Consider the following 27,559-nt stretch of genomic DNA (forward strand, 5'->3'; position numbering starts at 1 on the left):
CGCTTTATCCACTAGGCCATGCTGCTGCCAGCTTCCATCTTGTTCTGGGTCTTTGTGGTAAGAGGGGTGCCAGGGAGACAGACCCTTGGGCCTGGACATTCCTTGGAGAGATGCCCGTGCTTGGCCCGCAAGTGGTTCAGACCATGCGACCGGTCCTCTCTGAAGCTTTTTAGAGAGACACCAATGTGGGGGGACGGACCGAGTCCCTTCCTGCAATGAAATAAAAACATTGGTGGGAGAGGAAAAGGGAAGTCAGAGCACGGGCCTCTTGTTCATTCATTCATTCGGTCGTTGTAGTTCTCCTCCACCTAACTGGTGCAGGACAGAGGAGGAACATCTAAACGGACCAAGATCACGAAAAGCGGTGCATTCTAGGGGAAAAAGCCAGGGCCTTAGACCCAGCAGACCTGGGCTTTAAACCTGCCTCTGCCACCCGCCTGATCTCGGGCAAGTTGCTTTCCCTCTCTGGGCCTCAGTTTCCTCATCTCTAAAATGGGGATTCACTCCCAGCTCTCTCTCTTTCTTAGTTTGTCAGCCCCATGATTATCTTGGCAACTACTCTAGTGCTGGACACACAGTAAGTGCTTAAGTACCACTCTTAGAATTATTAGTATTAAGATTACTGTTCAGAGGGGCTAAAGGCAGGACAGAAACCCAGCCCCTTCCAGAATGCACAGAGCTGGCTGACCCAAGACCCAGGAAGGATAGAAGCCGTCGCACGTCTCATCACTGACCAGCTCCACGATGTGCAGGGCCTTTTGGCAGGACTTTTTTCTTTTCCTTTTTTATGGTATTCGTAAAGTGCTGACTACGTGCCAGGCACTGTACTTAGCGCTGGGGTAGATACAAGCTAATCAGGTTGGACCCAGTCCCTGTCCCACATGGAGCTCACCCTCTGAATCCCCGTTTTACAGAGGAGGCAAGAGAAGTCAAATGACTTGCCCAAAGTCCCACCGAGCAGACTAGTAATGGAGCCGGGATGAGAACCCAGGTCCTTCTGACTCCCAACCCCAAGCTCTATCCACTAGTGTACCCTATTTCTACTACTTAACACTCCATGGAAAGGCCAGCTCCTCCCAGAAATTCAGGCCACTTTAAGGGCACGCAGAAGGCGACGCTTAAAAGAGAAATGCTCCCCGGGAATCAAACTCAGCTGGAATCTTTCCACAAAAGGTTAAACTTTTCCCTCAGAGTCTTGAGGATCTCAAAATGGAATAACAAGAAATCGGGGCTTAACATGTAGTAAGACAACTTCCAAGAATCCTTTCCTGAATAAGCCCATTTTTTCCGGGCTTCCTCTCACTTCTGCATTATCTGCGCCCTTGGGCATTTGATATTTGCCCCATCCTCATCCCCATAGCTCTTAGGTATGTATCTGTAAATGTGTATATTTTAAATTATTGATTTATATTGTCTCCCTGTCTAGACTGTAACCTCGTTGTAGGCAGGGAATGTGCCTGCCAACTCTGTTGTAGTGTGCTTAGAACAGTGCTTGGCACATAGAAAGCACTTAAATACTGTGAGCCCGTTGTTGGGCGGGGATTGTCTCTGTTGCCGAATTGTCCATTCCAAGCGCTTAGTATGGTGCTCTGCACATAGTAAGCGCTCAATAAATACAATTGAATGAATGAATGAAATACCATCATGATTATTACTCTCCCAAGCGTTGAGATCAAGGCTCTGTTTAACGTAAGTGTTCAAGAAATACATTGATTGATGGATTGTAAGAGGAAATGCCAAAGTCATTTTAATATTTCACATCAGTCTTCTACCTGGCAGCCAATGTGCCTGACTGGAAAACCCGGTACTAGATATAATGCAGCATCGCCTAGTGGAAAGAGCCTGGGTCCCGGAGTCCGAAGGACCTGGGTTCTAATCCCCGGTCTACCATTTGCCTGTTGTGTAACCTTAGGCAAGTTACTTCACTTCTCTGGGCCTCAGTTACCTTATCCGTCAAATGGGGATTAAGACCGTGAGCCCCACGTGGGACACGGACTGTGTCCGACCTTGAACCTACCCCAGCGCTCAGTACAGCTTCTGACACAGTAAGCACTTAAATACCATTAAAAAATGCATACTTTGAAAACTGAGTGGAAAAGTTAATCAATGGTATTTGAGCACTTACTGTGAGCAGAGCACTGTTCTAGGCATTTGAGAGAGTACAGTACAGTCAGTAGGTAAGTCCTACCCTCAAAGAGCTTATGATTTAGTGGGACATTATAATCTAGTGACATTTTCAACCTCATCCAATACTGTACAGATCATTGCGCATTATTTTGCACTGCTCTCCCCCAAGCGCTTAGTATAGTGCTCTGCACAAAGTAAGTGCTCAAAAAATATCATTAATTGACTGATTATGCATTCAATAGTATTTATCACCATTGCTCTCACACACCATGCCGTCGCCTGCCTCTTGAGCCAGGATCATTTTTTAAGTCCGTGACCGCGTTACTGGGAGCTGGTATCGTACAGTCCTTCCAAAGTAACCAGAACGCATGTCAATAAAAAATAATAGCCATGTCCCCGTTTTCAAAGTTTGCAATTAAAACTGACCGCTAGAGAATCCAGCTGAGAAGAAATTTATTTTTGGTTGAAAAAAAAGAAGAAGAAAAAAGTCATTAAGTTTATCAGAACAGCATGCAGTGAAGATGTAGCTGTCGGTCCCTTACACATAATGGAAACTGAAGAGACTTTCCTGGTTAGCTAAATCCGTAAATGCCTGGCCTTGGACCCATCTCCCTAGGAATAATAGACACATAAAAATCAGGGTCTAGGAGAAAATCCTTCCACCAATGAAAACAAAGCAAAACCATTACCGAACTCCTAACCTGCGACTGAAGGGTAGGAATTTCTCGGAGCAGCACATACTCGACCACACTAAATTGTTGTTTTAACCCGACTCTTCGGACCAGTTTGCCAAGGATAACTAAAGAGTGCAGTTGGGTGCTATACCGATTGCTTTTAAGGCACTCTGGATTTGCAACTTAATTTGTCCCTTTTGGCTCCAGTGTTAAACAGCTTTGCTGTCTGGAAATATTCAATTTTCTACCCACGAAAACGGTGTCGTGCCCTGCCCGCCCCCCACCGCCCCCCCCGAAAAAGAAAGAACACGAACGGCAACGTGGAGAAGTTTGGTAATAAAGGCAAGACTCCGCAACACAGGAAACCCAGTCAGTCTTCCGCCCTCTGCTTTGCCACTCACAGCTAAAGGGGATCGGAAATGATTGGAAAAGAGGCCTTCGGTAAGGTCCTTTTTCACATTTGGGCCCCAGTTATTAAAAACAACTCTTTCAAAGCATCAGGTAGCCCGAGAGCCATTTCCTCAGCAGAACCCTTAGTCCACGCTGAGAGAAGGTGAAAAGTTTATTTCCAGTGAGTAGCTACTTGCCCCGGGACCCAGCCGACGAAATGTTTTGTGTTCCGGAAAAGAAAGGTTAAACCTTAGGAAGCAAGCTGCGGCGTGAACACACTCTCTTCCCTTCCAGGGTTGCCTTTATCTTTTGAAGAGGGCGACGTTTACGTTCGCAATCAATTAATGGGCCCAAATCTCCAAGAGCCTGGAAAATGGAAAAGGCAAAGAGTGCCTTTTGTTTTCCCGAACCATTAGAACTCACACCTGTGAGCCCCGACGTTTCGACCGAGAATGGGACTATAAAGGGGGAAATGGGCGTAAATGAGGTCCCCAGAGATGAAGCTAAAACTCTGCCAAACTGATACTTCTCTATAAATTTCTAAAAACAGAGAACGGAGAGGAGACGAGACTCAACACTGCCATCTCCACCCTAAGTGCTGAAGTACAATGTGCCGACGCGGAGCCGGGGGAAACGCAGCCTTACTCTGAGCGCCACTGAAGGAGAAATGGAAAAAATACCATCAGTGTTCCCGGATTAATCATTTCGATAAAGCCAGCACGAACAAATGATCTGATCGTTGAGCTCAGGTGGGTACAGGTGAGTACGGTTTCATCTGTAAAATGGGGACTAACTGTGAGCCTCACGTGGGACAACCTGACTACCCTGTATCTCCCCCAGCGCTTAGAACAGTGCTCTGCGCATAGTAAGCGCTTAACAAATACCCACGTTATTGTTACATTATTATTACAGGTGGGCCCCGATTAGCCAAGAAAATTGCGGCCCGAGAAAACTACTTGGAAGCAGCGTGGCCCGGGGGGAAAGAACACAGGCCTCGGAGACAGAGGACCTGGGTTCTAACCCCGGCTCCTCCACCTGTCTGCTGGATGACCTTGGGTGAGTCACTCTGCTTCTTGGGGTCTCTGTTTCTTCACCTGAAAAATGGACATTTAACACCAGTTCCCCCTCAACTTAAGACTGCAAGCCCCATGTGGGACAGGGACTGGATTCAACTTGATGAGCTTGTGTCTTTCCCTGAATTTACCACAACGCATGGTACACAGTAAGTATTTAATAAATCACATTATTATTCACTTTACTTTTAGGCAAATCGCAAACCTCTGGGGCCTCCCACTGGGGAAAGATCTTACCCTTTTGGGCATTTTGCCAGTGACACACACTCCTCACCTCTACCGCCGCATACTTCGTAGAACCTGCCTGTATAGGGAGAATAAAAGTGGGTAGGGGCTAGCAAGGGATTGAAAATCAGCTTAAAAAAATTTGGGAGACAGCCACTCCTGGCACGTAAAGATAAATGTTTAATTCCAATAAATACCTTCTGGGGATGTACTGAAAGGTTGCAGTGGTCATCCCGAACCAAACCGGTGTAGCTTAGTGAAAGGAATTCAGGGCCGGGAGACAGAGGACCTGGCCTGGCTTCTAATCCTGCCTCCACCATTTGCCTGTTGTGGGACTTTGGGAAAGTTTCTTAACATCTCCGTGCCTCAGTTTCCCCATTGATAAAATGGGGATTAAATTCTTTTTTTTTTTAAATGGTTGTTAACCGCTTTCTATTTGCCTGGCATTTTGCTAAGCGCCAGGGTATTTATAAGCTAATCATGCTGCCGCTTGTCTGCCGTGGGCAAGTCGCTTCTCTGGGCCTCAGTTACCCCATCTGTAAAATGGATACTAAGACTGTGAGCTTTGTGTGGGACAAGGACCATGTCCAACCTATCTTGTATCTACCCCAGCGCTTAGAATAGTGCCTGGCATATATTAAGCGCTTAAATACCATTAAAGAAACCAAAGAACTAATCAGGTTGGACGCAGTCCCTGTCCCACATGGGGCTCACGGTTCCTAATCCCCATTTTACAGATGACATAATAGGCACAAGGAAGCTAAGTGACTTGCCCAAGGTCACACGGCAGACGAATGGCAGAGCCGGCACACAACCGGGTCCTTCTGACTTCTCAGGCCTTTGCTTTATTATTGAAGGCTCCTTCGATCAGCCAAATCAGTCATATTTATTGAGCGCTTACTGTGCTCAATAGACACATTCTCTGCCCAAAGTGATCTTACAGTCTCCTTGTAGGCAGTGAATGTTTCTACCAACCGTTGTATTGTACTCTCCCAAGCACTTAGTACAGTGCTCTGCACAAGTTAAGCACTCGAATATGAATGATTGATTTCTCCGCACACAGTACGTGCTCAATAAACATGTTTATTCTGCTACTAGTCCCAGATCTGCCGGTAGTTGGCTAGGGCAGAAATAATTTTTGTAAAGCACTGGCTATGGGTCACGCATTATACTAAGCACTGGGGTAGATGCAAGATAACCAAAGTAATACATAGTCTCTGTCCCCCATGGGGCTCACAGCCTAAACAGGAGGGGGGACAGGTATTTAATCCCCATTTTACAGATGAGGAAACTGAGGCTCAGAGAAGCCAAGGTTCGACAGCCTTTCGAGGAGAAAGGGGCGGTCCACCACGTCAGCTGCTAGAATGCTACGATTAAAACAATATCGATTGGCTCAAATTTTAATTTTTTTTTTTTGCAGCAGCATTACTGAATAAACTTGTCAGCAGTTTTGTATGAGATTCACAGAGGAAGAGGCAGCTGAAGATAACAGCTAAAACAAGGTTTGGGAGTTTTCTGTGGATTTCATCCATCTCGATCCCACAAAAAATTGAAAATTGAGTGCATCGTGAAAAACACCCATGGAAATGGTTATTTTCTGAAATAACTCAGCCTCAAAAAAAATAAAAATTCAGTATTTTAGACTAACGATTCTGCATTTCTGTGTTAAGCCCCGATAAGTGATTCCTTCTGCTAACTCCACATCCCTGCACAGTAAGGGGGCCCTTCTGAGACCATGAGTAGGGCTGGAAGAAGCTGCCGGGCTGGATTTCCCTCCGTAATTCCCGAATTTCATCCAGAAGCAGCTAACGAGGCCCAACGGGTGTGCGACGCAAAAAATATGAGAAGTCCCAGAGAGGCAGGGCAAAGGTGGAAACCGCCCTTCTCTGGGCCGGCTGAGTTTTGGGGACTGCCTGATGGAGAATAGGGGGGTCGGGGAGGGATGGAGTTACACCAGTGGATGTGCTTGAAGGAGAGCATTTATCCTTTGTCATCATTCAGGTAGAGAAGACGACCTGTCGAAGACCGTCCCGGGAAAGACCCCGAAACTGGACACAAGCTCCCCTGGAAAAGCCCCGTCACTACCTGGCGAAGTCCTCCCAGGTCCGCCTGCCGTCCCGGAAGAGGGTCCGGTGAGCTCCAGAAACCAAAAATCGGCCGAGGGAAGTAATGTGGCCTGATGGTTAGCGCTCGCACCTGGCAGTCGGAGGACTTGGGTTCTAATCCCCGCTCCGCCGCTTGCCTGCTGCGTAACCCTGGGCAATTCACTTTACTGGGCCTCAGTGACTTCGTCTGTAAAATGGGAATTAAGCCTGAGCCCCAGGTGGGGCAGGGACTGTGTTCAACCTAATTACCTTGAATCTTCCCCAGTGCTTAACTTAGAGCCTGCTACGTAGTAAGCGCTTAACCAATATCATTTAAAAAAAAATTAAATATGGGAACTGCGTGTCTAGAAGACAATGCCTCAATCATCTCTAGAAGACCCCAAGGCAAGAAGGAAAGAACTTCTCCCCTCAAGACTCTGGCACTGGACCGTAAGGTCCTTGCGGGCAGGGAATACGTCTACCAACTGTTACGTTGTACTCCCCAAGCATTTAGTACAGTGCTCTGCACACAGTAAGTGCTCAATAAATACGATTGCTTTTTTTTCTCTGACCTGAAGAGATCTGAGCCATCTACCATAGTTTCCCAGGCACAGGTTTACCGGGTTCCCATTGCTTTATCTCCTCTTTCTTCAGAACAGCCCCTAGTGGATAGAGCACAGGCCTGGGAGTCAGAGGACCTGGGTTCTAATCCCAGCCCCGCCAATCATCTCCTGTGTGACCTTGGGCCAGTCGCTTGACTTCTCTGTGCCTCAGTTACCGCATCTGTAAAATGGGGATTAAGACTCTGAACCCCAAGTGGGACAGGGACTGCATCCAAGCTGATTATCTTATACCTACTCCGGTGCCTAGTACAGTGCCTGACATATAATAAACACTTAATACTATAAAAACTTTTGCCCCCCGGGGGTAACAGCTGTGCAGGATCAAACCAGCATACATCACACACAGTAGGCAGATTTATCTAACGACCTCAGAGTGGGACACCAAACATGTTCCCTCCACCCTGACTATTGCCTTAACCTCATGTGATTCACTTTTCCCCTGGTTAACTAGTGGTCTTGGCTTCTATATCTACAGAATGGGAAAGAAATTCAGATATACGTAGGGGAGAAAGTAGGACCAGATCCTTCTGGTCCTGGGGGCTACGGCTACGGGGGGGGGGGGGGGGAGGGAAGAGAGAGACATGGGTCTATGAGCTCCTAAGGCAAAAGTGTGCTTCCCCCATTCCTGGTTTCCAACGTCTTCATCCAGGGGCAAAGCTCGCCCCCCACAAATTTATAGCTGCCAAAGTCGATGGACACGGCAATCCACCTTGGACCACGAAGGCTGACGGAAAAAGTGGCGGATGGATAGAGCACAGGCCCGGGAATCAGAGGACCCGCGCTCTGATCCCAACTCCCCACCTTTTCTGCTGTGTGACCTTGGGCAAGTTGCTTCACTTTTCTGGATCTCAGTTACCTCATCTGTAAATTGGGGATTAAGACCGTGAGCCCCCTGTGGGACGGGGACCGTATCCAACCCGATTATCTTCTAACTACCCCAGTGCTCGGTACAGTGCCTGGTATGTAATAAGTGCTTAACAAATAACACAACTCTCTTTCTGCTCGCAGTCTTGACCCCCAGTTTACAGATGAGGAAAAAGGCATAGAAAAGAGAAGTGACTTGCCCAAAGTCACACAGCAGACGGCTGGCAGAGCCAGGATTAGAACCCAGGTCCTCAGATTCCCTGGCCCGGGCTCTTTCCATTAGGCCACGCTGCCTTTAAAATGTATGCCAGCAATGCCAATATTAAAAATCAAGCTGTTTCATTCACACAGCGAATGTTTGGTCATCATTGTGTTAACTGCAAACTCCTCCTTAAGATCGAAACTTTCTTATGGGCAGGGGTCATGTCTACCAACTCTACTGCTTTGTACTTTCCCACGTGCTTAATACCGTCCTCTGCACACAGTAAGCCCTCAATAAGTACCACTGATTGCTAAGACATAGGAAATATAATCCATTAAACTGCAAGATTCTTGTGGAGCCAAATCTTCTCTTTTCACCGTCCTCCCCTAAATGTTTACTTTGCCCACAGTAGGCACCCACCTATCACTGACTGACTGAAAAATTGCTTTATTCTGCATTTTCTCAATTATTATTGTGACATTAGTTAAGCATGTACTATTTGTCAAACACTGTCCTAGGCACCGGGGTAGATACCAGTTAATCAGGCAGGATACAGACACTATCACACTTGGGGACAGGGCAAAGGAACACAGATAGTGAATCCCCATTTTTCAGCGAAGGAAACTGAGGCATAGAGGAGTTAAGTTCATTCAATCGTATTTATTGAGTGCTTACTAGGTGGAGCGCACTGTACTAAGCGCCTGGGAGTACCATGTAACAGAGACATTCCCTGCCCGAAACAAGCTCTCAAGGGGAGATAGACATTCATAGACATAAATTACAGATATGTACGTAAGTGCTGTGGGATTGGGCCGGGAGGCGGGGAGGGGACGAATAAAGGGAGCAAGGCAGCAGTCGCTGGCCATCAGGAGCTCACAAACGTAAAACTAATTACAACTAGAGAGGCCAAAACTAAAAAATGAACCTATAGATCAGTGCTCAGTGCTTAAAAGAGTGTTTAACACACAGTGAGTGTTTAAATTTCATCATTATTATATAGACACGAGTGCTTAGGAGGGCATAAATAAGCTCATTAAGTGCTACAGCTGGTTGAAGGGATGATATGGCTCAGGGTGCTGAGAAATTAATTGGGGAAAATTAGTGGGAGAGAAGGTAGGGATTTAAGTAGGGCCATGGACTGTCTGATGTGTGGGGGGGAGGGAGTTCCAAGTCAGGGGAACAGCGGAGGAAGATTGGAGGCTGAATAATAAAAATAATAACGATAACTAGTATTTACTAAACACCATGTACTGTGCACTGGGGTAGATACAAGGCAATCATATCCCAAGCGGGGAGTGCAGTCTAAATAGGAGGGAGAACAGGTATTGAACCCCCATTTAACAGAGGAGGGAACTGAGGCACAGAGAAGCGACTTGCCCAAAGTCACTCAGCAGGCAATTGGCAGAGCCGGGATTAGCAGAACCCAGGTCCTCTGGCTCCCAGGCCCGTGCTCTTTCTACTAGTCCATGCTGCTTCTCAATTAACAACAGTACCGTACATCCCTCACAGGGATATTCTGGTGTGTGATTCATTATGTTCGAATTAGCTTGGAGAATGGATAAAAGCTCCAGTGGGTACAGACGTCCCCGTGTATTAGACGTTGGAAGTTGTGGCGCTAATTTAGAATCTCTTTAGTGGTTGCTTTGTGAGCAGAACAGAAGCAGAGCCGCTACCCCGGGAGACGGGGAAACGTTTGCTCGCTTCAGTCAGCTCGTTCGCTCTGCGAGTCACACGGCTCCGAGGCCACAGACCGACCAGAAGAAAATACGGATGGTGCGGTGCGAGCCCTCACTACTATTAGATCCCTGAAATTGCTGGTGCTATCGGTATTTTGGACGGAGGAAAATAACATTACAGCAGTCCTCAAAGCCCGCAAAGGCATCAACCACCGGTATTTCGTATTAATATAATAACAACTGCATCTAAATAGGAGGAGAACAGAACAGAGCAGCAGCCTAGGACAGGCCACGTGGGTCCCTTACCTCACCTGTAAAACAGGGATAAGGACTGTGAGTCCCATGGGGGACGAGGCCTGTGTCCAACTCGATTAGCTTCTTTCTGCCCCAGTGCTTAGTACAGTGCCGGGCACATAGTGAGGGCTTAAATACCATTAAAAAAAAGCAAATAAAAAACAAAACACCTACTGAATCCCCATTTGCCGATAAGGGAACTGAGGCACAATCAATCAAGGGTGCTTACGTTGTGCAGAGCACTGTACTAAGTGCTACCCTACTACTGTTTAGTGCTTTATTACCAAAGCACCTTACATTACTTATTTCAATTTAGCCCTCACAAAACCCCTGCTGGGCGGGGTCAGATAACCTGTGATACCTTAAAATTTACAGCCTCTCACTTACTGTATATCATGTTTGTATGTCACTGGAAAAGCAGCCCTGAGGACTTCATTAAGTATCGACTCGTAACCTATAGAAAATATCCAAGAATTTAAAACCCTGCCATACGCTACGGAGCTCATTCATCAACTTCGGGAGGATATCAGGATTCCGCGCTGTGGCGAAACTGGCTCATGTAGTTTACCGTTCCTGCATTTTCACTTTTATTTTATCGCTCAGAGTCTCTCTTCGGCATTGTACAGGCTTCACAGATGACAGTTGATCGTACTTATTAAGCGCGATCCGTGTGCAGAACACTGTACTTAGCGCTTGGGTGGGCAGAAGAACAGATACATTTCCTGCCGACGATGAGCTTAAAGTCTAGAGGGGGAGACGGATATTAATATAAATACACTGCAGACATACACAGGCTCTCCCTTTCCCCAGGTTCTCGTGCTCCGGGTATGGCTGCGGCTAACGTCCGCAAAGCCAAAGAGACTCTCGCCTCAGGTGATGAAGAGGCAGCCGAGGAAATACGCTCAAAAACTTTCAGGAGACCCAAGGCAGGAAGTGAACACCCCCATCTCCGCTGGAAACGCTACTTTCATACCGGTGCCATGAGGCCAAAAATTAAATTTGCCCTCTGTGAACGGAGGGGACCGAAAAATCCACCGGACGAAGAACTTGAACTTTAGGGGTTTAGAAACAAACATTCTGAAGGTTCAAGCCAACTCACGCTTTGTCAAACTATCAAGCGTCGAGAGGACGGAGAAACTAGACGGTGAGCCCGTGGTTGGGTAGGGATCGTCTCCATCTGTTGCCGAACTGTACTTTCGAGGCGCTTGGTACAGTGCTCCGCACACAGTAAGCGCTCAATAAATACGACCGAAGGAATGAAATTCACCGGCCAGCACAGCGTGGCCTAGTGGAAAGAGCACGGGCCCGAGGGCTAGGAAACCGGGGTTGTAACCCCGGCTCCACCCACTAGCCTTGCTGTGAGACATTGGGCCTCAGTTTCCTCATTAGTAAAATGGGGAGGGAACACCTGTTCTCCCTCCCCCTTAGTCTAGGAAACCCCCACGTGGGTCAGGAATCACGTCCGATCTCATTATTTTGCATCTACCCCAGTGCTTAGGGTAATACTTGGCACAAGGTAAGCCCTTGAGAAATACCTCAATCGTTATCATTCTCCCTCTAGGGACACGTATGTGCGCAGGCAGCTAGAGTGGTATTCTGGGCCGTGATGCCCCGATTAATATTTTCGGATGAATTCTAATTACCGTTGATTTTTTTCCAAGCTACTAACGGAACGTGGAAGGTTTTAGTTACGAACACAAAGTTCAGCCCCACACGAGAATCTGGATTCGGATGCAAATGGCAGCAAGCCACGGCCGTAGCTTTAGCTTTAATGTAGAGGATTTCCTTGCATAAACAGTGGATTTATATATGCAAAAAATTAGCCATTTCGATCTTTCAGGTTATCTCTCATCGTCCGCTAGTCGCCTTTCGCATTTTTTCCCCTCTTCGGATGACCCGACGCGGCGGACAGACGGATCTCGAGTGAGATCGTAAAGATTTGTTTTTATGGCCCGCCCAACAGACAACCTTCCGTGTAAAACAATCGTACCTCTGGGCCACTTTGGCAATTAAAGCTGGGTAGAAGCGTTGTGCGAAGGAGACGAAAGAGGAAGATATTTGCTCGAAGAAGATGGTAACCCACGGTAACGACTGAGCATTCACTATGTGCAGAGCACTGGATTAAGTGTTTGGGAGACTATAATACAGTAGCGCCGGTGGGCACGTTCCCCGTCCGCAACGAGCTTACAGTCTAGATCCCACAGAACATCTTCTGAGAACTCAGCCTGAACTTCAAGGATCAATCCTGTTGCCGGCTCTTACCTCCTCTTTAGGGATGGTAGAAATGATATGGTAAATTTGCATTCAAATTCATGGAACTTTTCAAATCTGTTTCCCATTTAGTCAGCCAGCCAAAAACAATATTTTCATTTGTAAACAGCTGTTTCGTAAGTCAGCCCTTTTGTACTACATAGAAATTCTCTGAGAGATAGAAAACTTTATTTCAAAAAAACAGGAATCGCATTAATCCAATGCAAAAAATTGATTAGTTTCTCCGTTCCGAACCGGAGTGTAACTTATAAGGAAAGATTTTAAGGAAAATTTAATCTCGGGTCCAACTATAACATTACTTTAAACATGAGGTCATCTAAACATCTGTCTCCAATATATCTCGAGGGATTTAAATCAAAAGCCCACTAAACATGTACAATCATTTTTGAAAATAAATAACAGAACAAATTTTGTCTTGATTATGATTATCATACGTTTTAAAAGGAAACATTTATTCTAATAAGAAAAGTCTGAACTAATTTAAACTTTATTGACATTGAGTTAAATAGTTTCATACCGAGAGGAAGAAATATATTGTATTTATTTTGCTGCTTAACGGTATTTACTTTTCAAAAGGTACATGCTACCCTGAAGCCCTTCCCCTTGGAGCTTCTTTCCCGCCGCCCGCGTTTGAGACGTTAGAAGTCTCCGAGGGTGACTCTGGCGAGCCGATTGACTTTGGCGTTAATGACGAGCTTTCTAGTTATTTAGCCGGGGGCTTTCTGAATGTTCCTTGCCCCTAGGGCTACTAGGAACTTTCAGGTCCTGGACAAGATTCCAGATCTCGAGAGAAGCAGCGTGGCTTAAAAGTGGAAAGAACAGGGGCTTGGGAGTCAGAGGTCGTGGGTTCTAATCCAGGCTCCAGCTCTTGTCCGCTGTGTGACGTCGGGCAAGTCACTTCACTTCTCTGGGCCTCAGTGACCTCATCTGTAAAATGGGGATTAAGACTGTGAGCCCCACATGGGGCAACCGGATTACCTTGTGAAATGGGGAGTGAACACCTGTTCGCCCTCTCCCCCTTAGTCTAGGAAACCCCCAAGTGGGTCAGGAATCATGTCCAGTCTCATTATTTTGTATCTACCCCAATGCTTAGTACTTGGCACAAGGTAAGCCCTTGAGAAATACCTCAGTCGTTATCGTTCTCCCTCTGGGGACGCGTACGTGCGCAAGCAGCTAGAGTGTTTTTCTGGGCTGTGACGCCCTGATTAATATTTTAGGATGAATTCGAATTACTGTTGATTTTCTCCCAAGCTACGAACGGAACGTGGAAGGTACCCTGATTACCCCAGTGCTCAGAACAGTGCTCGGCACATAGTAAGAGCTTAATAGATACCGTTATCATTATTATTATTATTATTATTAAATCCCGCCATCTGAGAAGCTCCTGCTTCACTCGTGGTCCCTTATCTCCCGGCTTTCCCTCTCTACCGCATCACCGTGCACACGGGTCCGTATCCTCGACTAGGCACGTAGCTTCTCACCACCCCCCCCAGGCCCCACGGCCCTCGCGTACACAGTCCTAATACCCTGCCGCTTTCCCTTCTTCAAAAGCTGCCATTCCCGACCCAGAGCGACTCCCTGGACCCACCCCCTTCAGAAAGTCCCATCTTCTGTCAGGAAGTCGTTCTGGCGGGTGTATCCGTAGAGTTTTCTTAGGAAAGATAAGCAAGGTTACGGCCGCCTTCCTCCGTGCAGTAAAAACTCGAGTCTCTGCCGTTGTCCGCTCGATATTTTGATCACTCGATCGTCTGCCTGTACTTGTAGCTTTTAGAGGGTCTGCCTCTCAGGTAGAGGGTAAGCTCCCTGTCCACCACGATGTCTCCTCCCAAGCACTTAGTGCAATCCGTCGGTGGTATTTACTGAACGCTTACCGTGGGCGGAGTTCCGGACTAAAGGCTTGGGAGTATAATACAGTAACGACTGTGGCATTTCCTAAGCGCTTACTATGTGCCAAGCACTGGGTAGATACAATAGAATCGGGTAGGCGTGGGACTCACGGTCGCAGTAGGAGGGAGAAGACGTATTGAATTCCCATTTTGCAGATGAGGGAACTGAAGCTCAGTAGCGGAAGTGACTGGCCCAAGGTCACACGGCAGGTCAGTGGCGGAGGCAGGCCCCAAACCCACATCTGTCAATATAGTCAGACTGTAAGCCAGTCATGGGCAAGGAACGTGCCTGCTAACTCTGCTGTCCTGTATTCTCCCAAGCGCTTAGTACAGTGGTCCGCACACAGTAAGCACTCGGATACCACTGATGAAGGTAAAACGATTCCCCGGCAAGCGTCCCAACCTTTAGCTGCTCCCCTGCCACCTCTGGACAGAACTCCCTGAACCCATGGGTTCTGGGGGCTGATTTTCATGCTGATCCTCTCACTGGGAGGCTCCGCCCCCACAGAGGAGGAAAACCCGGTCGGAAGGAGCTGGGTTCTGATTCCGGCTCCGTCGCTCGCCCGTCGCGTGATCACTTCTCTCCTCTGCGCCTCAGCTACCTCATCTGTAAAATGGGGATGAAGACCGTGAGCCTCACGTGGGACCACCTGATGACCCTGTATCTCCCCCAGCGCTTAGAACAGTGCTCTGCACAGAGTAGGCGCTTAACAAATACCAACATTATTATTTATTTATTATTACCTTGGGCAAGTAACTTCACTTCTTTGTGCCTCAGTTACCTCTCTGTAAAAGAGGGATTAAGACTGGTGGGACACACTATCCAACCCGATTAGCTGTATGAACCCTGTCACTTAGTACAGCGCCTGGCACACGGTCAGAAAAAGACAAAAAACAAAGGATGCTAACGAAGCAATGCAATGACAGAAAGGGGGGTGAAATAACCGAGTATTTTTCAGCGGCCCGCAAAATCTCAGACAACAAAAATAGCTGCGGAGGCAGATCCCATCTTCAGAAAAAGCAACGGAGCTCCTGCCAAGACACCCACTGCAACGAACGAGCTCGGTGTTATCCTCGCCGTCGTTTTATTAGATCTGAGGGATCGGAACGGTGTGGTGAGGCTGCTGGGAAGAAAACCCAAGATCTCCTACGAAGGGGATAAAATTCCGTTTCTCCTGGAGTCGAGCCTCGGCCACTCGGAAAGGTTTAGAATCGAGTTCACCGTTGAACGTGCTCATTCAGCACCAACAAGGGCAGCGGATGTTTTCTTCTGCGGCAGAAGGGCTCCTCCAAGATTTAAATAAATCGACTCTCATACGGAGCAACACACGGGAGCGTTTGTGTGATGTGCCCGTTTCGTCCCCCTCCCTCCCGCCCGCTCCCCCCCCCCGCTTTTTTCCATGGTATTTGTTAAGTGCTTTACTGTACGCCAGGCGCTGTACTAAGCGCTGGAATCGATACAAGCTGATCGGGTTCGACGCGGCCCGCATCCCACATTCATTTGTATATATGTTGAATGTCCGTCTCCCCCTCTTGATGGTGAGCTCGTGGCGGGCAGTGAATGTGTCTGATGAACTGTGGTTCTCTAGACTCTAAGCACGGTAATCAGATTGTCCCACGTGGGGCTCACATTTTTGAATCCCCATTTTTACGGACGAGGTCGCTGAGGCGTACATCACCTTGATTCTATTTATTTGCGATTGTTTTAATGAGATGTCCATCCCCTCGATTCTATTTATTGCCGTTGTTCTTGTCCGTCCGTCTCCCCCGATTAGACCGTGAGCCCGTCAAAGGGCGGGGACTGTCCCCGTTACCGATCTGTCCGTTCCGAGCGCTTAGTACGGGGCTCTGCACGTGATTAGACCGTAAGCCCGTCAAAGGGCAGGGGCCGTCTCTATCGGTTACCGATTTGTCCATTCCAAGCGCTTAGTACAGTGCCCTGCACATAGTAAGCGCTCAATAAATACTATTGAACGAATGATGCTGTACTCTCCCAAGTGCTCAGTACAGTACTTTGCACAAAGTGAGCGCTCAATACGTTTGAGCGAATGAATTCAGCCCCCCTCCCGGCCCCACAGCGCTTATGTACGTATCATAATTCATTTATATCAATGTCTGTCTCGCCCTCTAGACTGCAAGCTCCCTGGGGCACTGGGGGCAGGGAATGTGTCTGGTATATTGTACTCTCCCCAGAGCTTAGTACGGTGCACACGGTAAGCGCTCGGTAAATACGACTGACTGACATGGAGCTCGCAATACTCCACGTAAAATCCCCATTTTACAGATAAGGTGACTGAGGCCCAGAAGTCAAATGACTTGCCCGGAGTCACACAGCAGACAAGCGGCGGGAGCCGGGATTGGAACCCGAGCTCATGCCCTATCCACCAGACCACACTGCTTCTCTCTTTTTGACAGTGGAAGTCCAGTTTCACCACATAAGCTCATTATGGGCGGGGAATAATAATAACAATAACTGTGATATCTGTCGAGTGCTTACTATGTGCCAAGCACTGTTCTAAGCGCCGGGGTAGATGCGGGGTAATCGAGTCGTCCCACGTGGGGCTCGCAGTCTTCATCTCCATTTTACAGATGAGGGAACTGAGGCCCAGAGGAGTCAAGTGACTTGCCCAAAGTCACACAGCAGAGAAGTGGTGGAGCCGGGATTAGGGACTAGGCCACGCCGCTTCATACGAATTCTCCCCAGTGCAATCTCGCAGGCCCGTTTCTGGAGTTCGAATGCTCGGTCCCACGCCTCCGGGGGACCTCAAAGCCACACTTGCTCCTCTTCGGTGGGAAATCCGCTTGCGCGGGGCGTTTTTGAATTTCGGTGCGGAAAGGAAAAGGCCCCTCGGTAAAGACGTTAGGCGCAGAGGAGAGCTGACCGAATGGCCACATCCGACTAGACTAGGGGCCGATAACAAAGAGCGGAAGCGTACGGGTCGGCAATATCCGTAAAACCGATGAGATGCAAACACGGGCCCATCCAAAACTCCCGCTAGTCTCAAATCCTCCATCCCCTCGCTGCCGCAAACCAACATCTCCTCGCCGTACCCCCGCCTCGTCTATCCCCGCCGCCGACCTCTCGCCCGCGTCCCGCCTCTGGCCCGGAACGTCCTCCCTCATATCTGACAGGCGATTACTGTCTCCATCTTCAAAGCCTCATCGAAGGCACATCTCCTCCCCTGATCCTTCTTTCTTCTCCCAACCCCTTCTGCGTCGCCCTGCCTTGCTCCTTTTATTCATTCCCCCCCTCTCAGTCCCACACCACTCCGTACATATCTGTAATTTCTTTATTTCTATTAAACGTCCGTCTCCCCCGCCCTAGACTGTAAGCCCGTTACGGGCGGGGGACGAGTCTGTTTCGCCGCTATTCTCCGCAGCATTTAGTCCGGCGCTCCGCTTCGGATTCGGGAAGGGTCACCGCTTTACATCTGCCACCTATTCCCTCATTCAGGCCGTGACACCGACTAGCGCGAAACCTGGCAGAATTATCCGCTTCGGCGACCTGTGAGGTGACTCCCAGGCCGGGGCAGAGAAACTGCCAAACCTCAAACCCCGCTTTGGAAAGCCGGACACCCGGTGGACAGGGAGAAGTAGCGAGGCTCAATGGAAAGAGCCCGGGCTTGGGAGTCAGAGGTCACGGGTTCAAATCGCGACTCAGCCACTTGTCAGCTGTGTGACTCTGGGCGAGTCACTTCCCTTCTCTGGGCCTCAGTGACCCCCCCCCCCATCTGTAAAAGGGGCATCAAGACCGGGAGCTTCACGTGGGACAACCTCGTCGCCTTGTATCCTCCCTAGCGCTTAGAACAGTGCTTTGCATTCATTCATTCATTAATATTTATAGAGAAGCAGCGCGGCTCAGTGGAAAGAGCCCGGGCTTGGGAGTCAGAGGTGACGGGTTCGGATCCCGGCTCTGCCGCTCGTCAGCTGTGGGACCGTGGGCAGGTCACTTCACCGTGCCTCAGTTCCCTCATCTGCAAAAAATGGGGATGAAGCCTGTGAGCCTCACGTGGGACAGCCTGATGACCCCGTATCTCCCCCAGCGCTTAGAACAGCGCTCTGCCCGTAGTAAGCGCTTAACCAAGACCGACATTATTATTATTGAGCGCTTACTACGGGCAGAGCACTGTACTGAGCGCTTGGAAGGTACAATCCAGCAACAGAAAGAGACAATCCCTGCCCAGGGACGGGCTCAGGGTCTAATCGGCACCTAGTAAGCGCTTAACAGATGCCATCGTCATCATGTCGACGGTAAATCTGTGGGCGCAGCGGAATGCCCCCACCTTGTGTCAGCATCGACTCCCACCCTAAGAAGCTTAGGGTTTTTTTTTTGGTAATTGATTCTTTCATTCAAGAGCACTTATTGGGCGCTTGCTATGTGCAGGGCACTGTACTAAGCCTCGAAAGGGGAGAACAGAGAAGTGAAGTGACCTGTCCAGAGTCACACAGCCGACAAGTGGCAGAGCCGGGATTACACGTGCCGGGCACTGAAATAATAATAATGATGATGATGGTATTTGTTAAGCGCTTGCTAATGATAATAACGTTGGTATTTGTTAAGCGCTTACTACGGGCAGAGCACTGTTCTGAGCACTGGGGGAGATGCAGGGTCATCAGGTTGTCCCACGTGGGGCTCACAGTTTTTAAACCCCATTTTTACATTTTTCAACTCCCGCCCTGGGAAGCCGGGGGTTGTTTGGGCTTGTGGGCTGGGGTCCTTCATCCACGAGTACTCATTGAGCGCTTGCTACGGGCAGGGCACCGTCCTAAGCGCTCGGAACGGACAGAGAAGCAGCGTGGCTCAGTGGAAAGAGCACGGGCTTTGGAGTCAGGGCTCATGAGTTCGAATCCCAGCTCTGCCACTTGTCGGCTGTGTGACTGTGGGCAAGTCACTTAACTTCTCTGTGCCTCAGTTCCCTCATCTGTAAAATGGGGATGAAGACTGTGAGCCCCACGTGGGACGACCTGATTCCCCTATGTCTACCCCAGCGCTTAGAACAGTGCTCGGCACATAGTAAGCGCTTAACAAATACCAACATTATTATTACAGTTCCCCCGACGAAGCCATCTCTGACAGGTGGGAGAGCGTCGGGGTTGCTTCTTTCCTCGGGGGACACTTCCTCTGCTCGGCCACCTGCCAGATTCTTTGGGGAACGTGTGTCCGATGGGTTTTAATTTGAACTGTCCTCAGTTTCCAAGGCCTGGGCCGGGCAAGCGAGCGGAGTCACACTGCCATCTTGTGGAACCGGGCCTGCCCCGCCACCCCAACGCTCCCCACCTCCCATCCCGCCCTCAGGCCTACTTACTGAGCGCTCCCCGCCAGCAGGGCACTGTACCGAGCGCCGGGGAGACGACCCCGCAGTAAGACCCGAGACGCTCCTCTGCCCACAACGAGCTTTGGGTCGTGTGCCCGTTAAGCGCCTCCGTACTGCTACTGATAATAATGTTGGTATTCGTTCAGCGCTTACTGCGTGCAGAGCACCGTACTAAGCGCCGGGGGAGATACAGGGTCACCAGGTGGGCCCACGTGAGGCTCACGGTTACTCCCGATCCCTTCGACGGATGAGCTCACTGGGGCCCGGAGAAGTGAAGCGACTTGCCCGCAGTCTGCCGAGGAGTGGCCGGGCCGGGATTCGAACCCATGACCTCCGACTCCCTAGCCCGGGCTCTTTCCGCTTGCTTCTCGAACACCGATGGCCTCTGTTAAGCGCCTATTACGTGCCCGTGGGGCTCGGTCTTCCACCCCATTTTGCAGATGAGGTCACTGAGGCCCAGAGAAGTGAAGTGACTTGCCTACAGTCACGCAGCTGAGTGGCAGAGCGGCACTCGAACCCATGACCTCTGACTCCCAAGCCCGGGCTCTTTCCACTGAGCCACGCATCCTCTGCCCACGAGCTTTCGGGCTGGAGGGGGAGCGCACTGGAAGCACGTCGTGTGCCTGTTAAGCGCGTACAGTGACGGCGTCTGTTAAGTGCTCACTACGTGCAAAGCACCGTTCTAAGCGCTGGGGAGCATACTAGGTGATCGGGTGGTCCCACGTGGGGCTCACGGTCTTCATCCCCATTTGACAGATGGGGTCACTGAGGCACAGAGAAGCCAAGTGACTTGCCCAGGGTCACACAGCTGACAAGTGGCGGAGCCGGGATCACACGTGCCGGGCACCGTAACGATAATAATAATGACGACGGTATTTGTTCAGCGCTTGCTAATCATAATTATGGTATTTGTTAAGCGCTTACTCTGTGCAGAGCACTGTTCTAAGCGCCGGGGCGGATACGGGGTCATCAGATTGTCCCACGTGGGGCTCACAATGTTTTAACCCCCATTTTTCCAGATGAGGTAACTGAGGCCCCGAGAAGTGACGTGACCTGCCCAAGGTCACACAGCAGACCAGCGGCGGAGCCGGGATTGGAACCCACCACCTCTGACTCCCAAGCCCGGGCTCTTTCCATTAAGCCAACGCTATGCGCCGAGCGCCGTCCTAAGCACTGGGGGGAGGTTCGAGGTGGTCAGGTTGTCCCACGCGGGGCTCACAGTCTTCATCCCCATTTTACAGACGAGGCAACCGAGGCCCAGAGAAGTGAAGGGACTTGCCCAAAGTCACACAGCCGACAAGCGGCGGCGCCGGGATTAGGACCCGCGACCTCCAACTCCCAAGCCCGGGATTTTGGCCTAATGGCCAAATCGGATTGGACACAGGTCTTAATCCCCGTTTTACAGTTGAGGTAAGAAAGGCCCAGAGACTTTAAGTGACTTGGCCAAGGTCACACAGCAGACACGCGGCAGAGTCGGGATTAGAACCCGGGTCCTTTCGAGTCAGTCCCGAGGATTCTGGAAAAGGAACTTGCGCCGAGCCCCGCCGAAGGCAATGGTGATTCAATCATTCCTTCAGTCGTATTTATTGAGCACTTACTGGGTGCAGAGCACTGTACTAAGCGCTCGGAAAGTACGAGTCCGCGACAGACAGACACCGTCCCTCCCCAACGACGGGCTCACATTAAGCATCGATAAAGGATCGACCACACCCGGCGACCCGGCACGGGGGAAGAAAGGTGTTACTATTCTCCGAGGGAGCGAGCACCAGGTGGAATCCATCAGTGGTATTTATTGAGCACTTACTATAATAACAATGTCGGTATTTATTAAGCGCTTACTATGTGCAGAGCACCGTTCTAAGCGCCGGGGGAGATACGAGGTGATCGGGTTGTCCCTCGTGAGGCTCACGGGTTTAATCCCCCTTTTTCAGATGAGGGAACTGAGGCCCGGAGAAGCGAAGCGACTTACCCCCAGTCGCCGGGCCCACGAGTGGCAGAGCCGGGATTCGAACCCATGCCCTCCGACTCCCAAGCCCGGGCTCTTCCCGCTGAGCCGCAGGTGAGCAGGTTGCCCCCCCCGTGCGCCTCAGTTCCCTCATCTGTAAAATGGGGATTAAAAGCGCGAGCCCCGCGTGGGACAACCCGATGACCCTGTACCTACCCCAGCGTCAGGGAGCGCGGGTTCGAATCCCGCCGCCGCCGCCACCTGTCTGCCATGTGACCTCGGGCGAGGCCCTTCACTTCTCCGTGACTCGATTCCCTTTTCCGTAAACTGGGGATTAAAAGCGGGGGCCCCACGTGGGACGAGCCCATCACCCCGTCGGAGAAGCGGCGCGCCTTAGTGGAAGGAGTCCGAGGTCGCGGGTTCCAATCCGGCTCCGCCACTTCATTCAATAGCATTTCCTGGGCGCCTACCACGGGCAGGGCACTGTACTGAGCACTTAGGCCTCAGTTCCCTCATCTGTCAGACGGGGATGGCGACCGTGAGCCTCACGTGGGACCACCTCATCACCTTCTAGCTCCCCCAGCGCTTAGGGCAGTGCTTGGCACCTAGTGAGCGCTTAACAAATACCATCATTATTATCATCTCCCCCGGAGCTTAGAGCGGCGATTGGCACGTACTAGGTGCCTAATAAACACCATCATTATTATTACTATTATCTCCCCCAGCGCGTAGAGCGGTGCTCGGCACCTAGTAAGCGCTTCCCCAGATTAGACCGTGAGGCCGTCAAACGGCAGGGACCGTCTCTATCTGTTGCCGACTCGTTCATCCCAAGCGCTTAGTACAGTGCTCTGCACATAGTAAGCGCTCGATAAATACTATTGAATGAATGAATGCCGAATCCCATCATTATTATCATTATCTCCCCCAGCGCCCAGAGCAGTGCTTGGCACATAATAAGCGCTTAATAAACACCCTAATCATTATTATTACCTCCCCCCCCCCCCGCGCTGAGAGCGCCTAGGGGGAGACCCAGGGGAATCGGGTGGTCCCACGTGGGGCTCCCAGTCTTCGCCCCCATTTCACAGATGAGGTCACCGAGGCACCGCGAAGTGAAGTGACTTGCCCACGGTCACACGGCTGCCAAGAGGAGCAGCGTGGCTCAGTGGAAAGAGCCCGGGCTTGGGAGTCAGAGGTCATGAGTTCGAATCCCGGCTCCGCCACTGAGCTGGGTGACCGTGGGCAAGTCACTGCACTTCTCGGGGGGGGGGGGGGGGGCTCGGTGACCTCATCTGTAAAATGGGGATAAAGAGTGCGAGCCCCACGGGGGGACATCCTGATTCCCCCCGTGTCTCCCCCGGCGCTTAGAACGGTGCTCGGCACCGAGTAAGCGCTTAACAGATCCCAACATTATTGTTATTATTAAGTGGCAGAGGCGGGATTCGAACCCACGCCCTGTGACTTGCCCAGAGTCACACAGCGGATGATGATAATAACGAGGGTGGAGGCGGCTCCTCCTCCTCCTCCCCTCCCGACTCAGGCTGCCCCACCGCCTGCAGACGCGGCGATTACGACAATCGCGACTTGCAGGACGCCCCGGGACAGCGCCAGGAGGCTCCTCCCCTTAAGCGCTTACTAATAGTAATAATAACGGTGAGGCTATTTGGTGAGCGCTTCACTAGAATGAGAAGAAGCAGCGGCGCGGCTCAGTGGCAAGAGCCCGGGCTTGGGAGTCCGAGGTCACGGGTTCGAATCCCGCCCGGGCCACTCGTCAGCCGTGGGACCGGGGGCGGGACCGTCTCTATCTGTTGCCGACTTGTTCATCCCAAGCGCTTAGTACGGTGCTCTGCACATAGTAAGCGCTCAATAAATACTATTGAATGAATGAACCTCGCTTCTCTGTGCCTCGGTGACCTCATCTGTAAAATGGGGATGAAGACTGGGAGCCTCACGAGGGACCCCCTGATCCCCCTGGGTCTCCCCCGGCGCTTAGCACAGTGCTCCGCACATAGTGGGCGCTTCACAGATACCAACATTATCATTCCTTAAGCGCTTACTATGATACTGATGCTATTTGTTAAGCGCTTACTATAATAATGATGATGCTATTTGTTAAACGCTTGCTAGAATAACGATGATGCTACTTGTTAAGCGCTTACTAGAATGATGATGATGCTATTTGTTAAGCGCTTGCTAGAATGATGATGATGCTACTTGTTAAGCGCTTACTAGAATGATGATGATGCTACTTGTTAAGCGCTTACTAGAATGATGATGATGCTATCTGTTAAGCGCTTGCTAGAATAATAATGATGCTACTTGTTAAGCGCTTGCTAGAATAATAAAGATGCTACTTGTTAAGCGCTTACTAGAATGATGATGATGCTATTTGTTAAGCGCTTACTAGAATGATGATGATGCTACTTGTTAAGCGCTTATTATAATGATGATGATGCTATTTGTTAAGCGCTTGCTAGAATAATAAAGATGCTACTTGTTAAGCGCTTACTAGAATGATGATGATGCTATTTGTTAAGCGCTGGCTAGAATAACAATGATGCTACTTGTTAAGCGCTTACTAGAATGATGATGATGCTATTTGTTAAGCGCTGGCTAGAATAACAATGATGCTACTTGTTAAGCGCTTACTAGAATGATGATGATGCTATTTGTTAAGCGCTGGCTAGAATAATAATGATGCTACTTGTTAAGCGCTTACTAGAATGATGATGATGCTATTTGTTAAGTGCTGGCTAGAATAATGACGATGCTACTGGTTAAGCGTTTACTACACCAATAACGATGCTATCCGAGAAGCAGCGGGGCTGAGTGGCAAGAGCCCGGGCTCGGGAGTCCGAGGTCATGGGTTCGAATCCCGGCTCTGCCACCTGTCAGCTGGGCGACTGTGGGCCAGTCACTTCACTTCTCTGGGCCTCGGTGGCCTCATCTGGAAAATGGGGCTGAAGCCCGGGAGCCCCACGTGGGACAACCTGATGACCCCGGATCTCCCCCGGCGCTTAGAGCAGTGCTCGGCACATAGTAAGCGCTTCACGGACACCAGCCTTATTATTCTTATTTGTTCAGCGCTTACTATAATGATATTTGCTAACCGAGCCGGGCTACTGTCTGAGCGCCCTCCCCGGGTGGGGGGAAGGGGGGCAGCGCTGTACTGAGCGCCCCTGGGGAGGACGCAGAGCCGGGGGAGGCGGGTGGAAGGGAATCGATCGTTTGATGGCGGGGGGGGGGAACTGAGCGATGGAGGGGATCGATCGATTGACGGATGGAGGGGGTCGACTGATCCATGGATGGTTGGGGGATCGATCGATTGGGTCGATGGAGGGGAATCGATGGGGAAGCGATCGATCGGTGGGGGGGGGGAATCGATGATCGATGGACGGACGGACGGATGGGGCTTACCGGCAGAGCCTCCGGCGGCGATCTGCTGCGCGGCTTCCCGCGCCAAACCCCCGCCCGCCATGCTCCCCGCCGTCCCAGCGGGCAGCAGCAGGGGGCGCCCTTCGGGGGATTGGGGGGGGGGGAGGTGGGGCGCTCCTGACCCCGCCCCCGCCCCCAGACCCCGCCCCTTGTGGGCGGGGCCGGGCCCTGTGACGCAAGCATGCAGCCACGCACGCTCCCTCGCCCGGGGCTCTGGGCGGGGCCTGGGGCGGCCGCCGCCGATTGGACGAGCCGGCCCCGCCCCCTGCGCAGGCTCCGCCCCTCGGGGGCGGGGCCTCCGCGACGCGTGTGACGCAAGCACGTACGGGCTCCTCCCTCCCTCTCTCCCCGATGGCCTCGTCCCCTCTCTAAGCCAGGGGATAGTCGTTAACTCCTTATTAATGATAATCATATAGTAATTTACAATTATCATAATATTATACTGTGATTATACGGCGGTAATGCAATATGATCATGTGCTGATGATTATTAATAATTACAATGTATTGATGGCTCGCAATTATGCCTCGTGCCTCCGTATACAATAATCACGTGGCTATTTGTGAAGCGCTTACTCGGTGCCGAGCGCTGTTCTAAGCGCCGGGGGAGACCCAGGGGAATCAGGCGGTCCCCCGTGGGGCTCCCAGGCTTCATCCCCATTTGACAGATGAGGGAACCGAGGCACAGAGAAGTGAAGTGACTCGCCCAAGGACACACAGCTGGACAACGGGCCCCGCCGGGATTCGAACCCATGACCTCTGACTCCATAGCCCGTGCACTTTTGTATTAATTATTATGATTAATTACTATACATTGATGGGTTATCATTATACATCATACATCAGTATAAAAATGCATTGATGATTATTAATAGTTACTATACATTGATGGTTCATCATTATACATCATACATCGGCATAAAATGCATTGATAACTATTAATAGTTAGTATACATTGATGGATCATCATTATGCATCATACATCGGTATATAATGTATTGATAATTATTGATAGTTACTATACATTGATGGATCATCCTTATACATCATACATCGGTATATAATGTATTGATAATTATTAATAGTTACTATACATTGATGGATCATCCTTATACATCATACATCGGTATATAATGTATTGATAATTATTAATAGCTACGATATATTGATGGGTCGTAATAATACATCATACATCAGGATATAATGTATTGATAATTATTGATAGTTACTATATATCGATGGGTCATCATTATACATCATGCATCAGTATATGCTAATGTATTAAGGGTTATTCATTACTATATATTGACGGATCATAATTATACATTATGCATCGGCATATAATAATGTATACATTATTATTATTAATCACTATCCATCGATGGATAATAATTCGACATCATACATCAGTATATAATAATGTATCGATTATTATTAATTACTATACATGGATGGATCATCATTATACATCATACATCAGCATATCATCATGTATTATTAGTCACTACTATATATCGATGGATCATAATTACCTCATACATCAGGATATAATCATGTATTATTAGTGATTACTATATATCGATGGGTCATCGTTATACATCATACATCAATATGCAATGAGGTATTGATAATTATTAGCAGTAGCTATATATTGATGTGTGATGTATAGTTAGGATAATGTTATACGCTAGATATGAGGTATTCATAGATGATGATTATTTTGGGGGATCATAAGGCCTTGGTTTCTCTCCCCTGCTCCCTCTGTCGTTCGTTTTGGGTCTTCCCAACTCCCCCAATAAAGTGGCTCAAACCTCTGGAGAGCAACTGTCTTTTATTTAACGGTGATAACGGCGGGATTGGTGGAGCGCTTCCCAGGCATCTATTTATGTTGATGTCCGCCTGCCCCCTCCCTGGCAGGCGCCTCCGCGCAGCGTTGGGCGCAGGGCTCCGCACCCGGCCGGTCCTGCGGCCGTCGAAGAGCGGCGCGGCCGCTCCCCTGGCGCGCATGCGCGCGGGCGGGCCCGCCTCCCCTGGCGCCGGGAGCGCGCACGTCCGCGCGTCGCCCCCTCCCGCAGCGCGGTGACGCCGGACGTCGGAGGGCGCGGGCAGCCGGGCGGACGGACGGAGCGGAGGCGGCTCAGCGAGCCGCGATTGGTGGATCGGGCTGTCGGCGTGTCCCGGCCGAGGCGCTCCGGGTGAGTGCGCCCACCCGCCCGCTGCCGTTCCGGCGCTTTGCGTTCCGCGGGCCCCTGCCCGCCCTGCGCGCTCCCGTTCCCGTTGATTTCTATTTTTTAATTCACTCACTCGCGTCTGTTTAGCCCTTACTGTGTGCACGGCGCTGGGCTAAGCGCTTGCAACGGACAGTGACGCTTGCTCGGGCTGCAAGGACAAGGGATGGCATCATCGTTCTACTTGCCCAAGCGCTTAGCACAGTGCTCTGCCCGCAGAAAGCGCCCAATAGCTACCCCTCGGTGACTTC

The 27,559-nt window shown here is 50.2% G+C and overlaps 1 protein-coding gene across 1 annotated transcript in view; it reads right to left on the reverse strand.

Annotated features, from left to right (window-relative positions):
• Positions 1-25,161, reverse strand: part of SLC25A21 (solute carrier family 25 member 21) — a 338,712-nt gene extending 313,551 nt beyond the window's left edge. The window contains exon 1 of the mRNA XM_029079168.2: positions 25,064-25,161. Coding sequence (XP_028935001.1) covers positions 25,064-25,124 — 61 coding nt within the window. The 5' untranslated portion in view covers positions 25,125-25,161. The remainder of the gene's footprint in view (positions 1-25,063) is intronic.
• Positions 25,162-27,559: the final 2,398 nt, after the last annotated feature.

This window comes from Ornithorhynchus anatinus, chromosome 14, assembly GCF_004115215.2.
Source record: "Ornithorhynchus anatinus isolate Pmale09 chromosome 14, mOrnAna1.pri.v4, whole genome shotgun sequence".
In the NCBI taxonomy this organism is placed as follows: Eukaryota; Metazoa; Chordata; class Mammalia; order Monotremata; family Ornithorhynchidae; genus Ornithorhynchus; species Ornithorhynchus anatinus.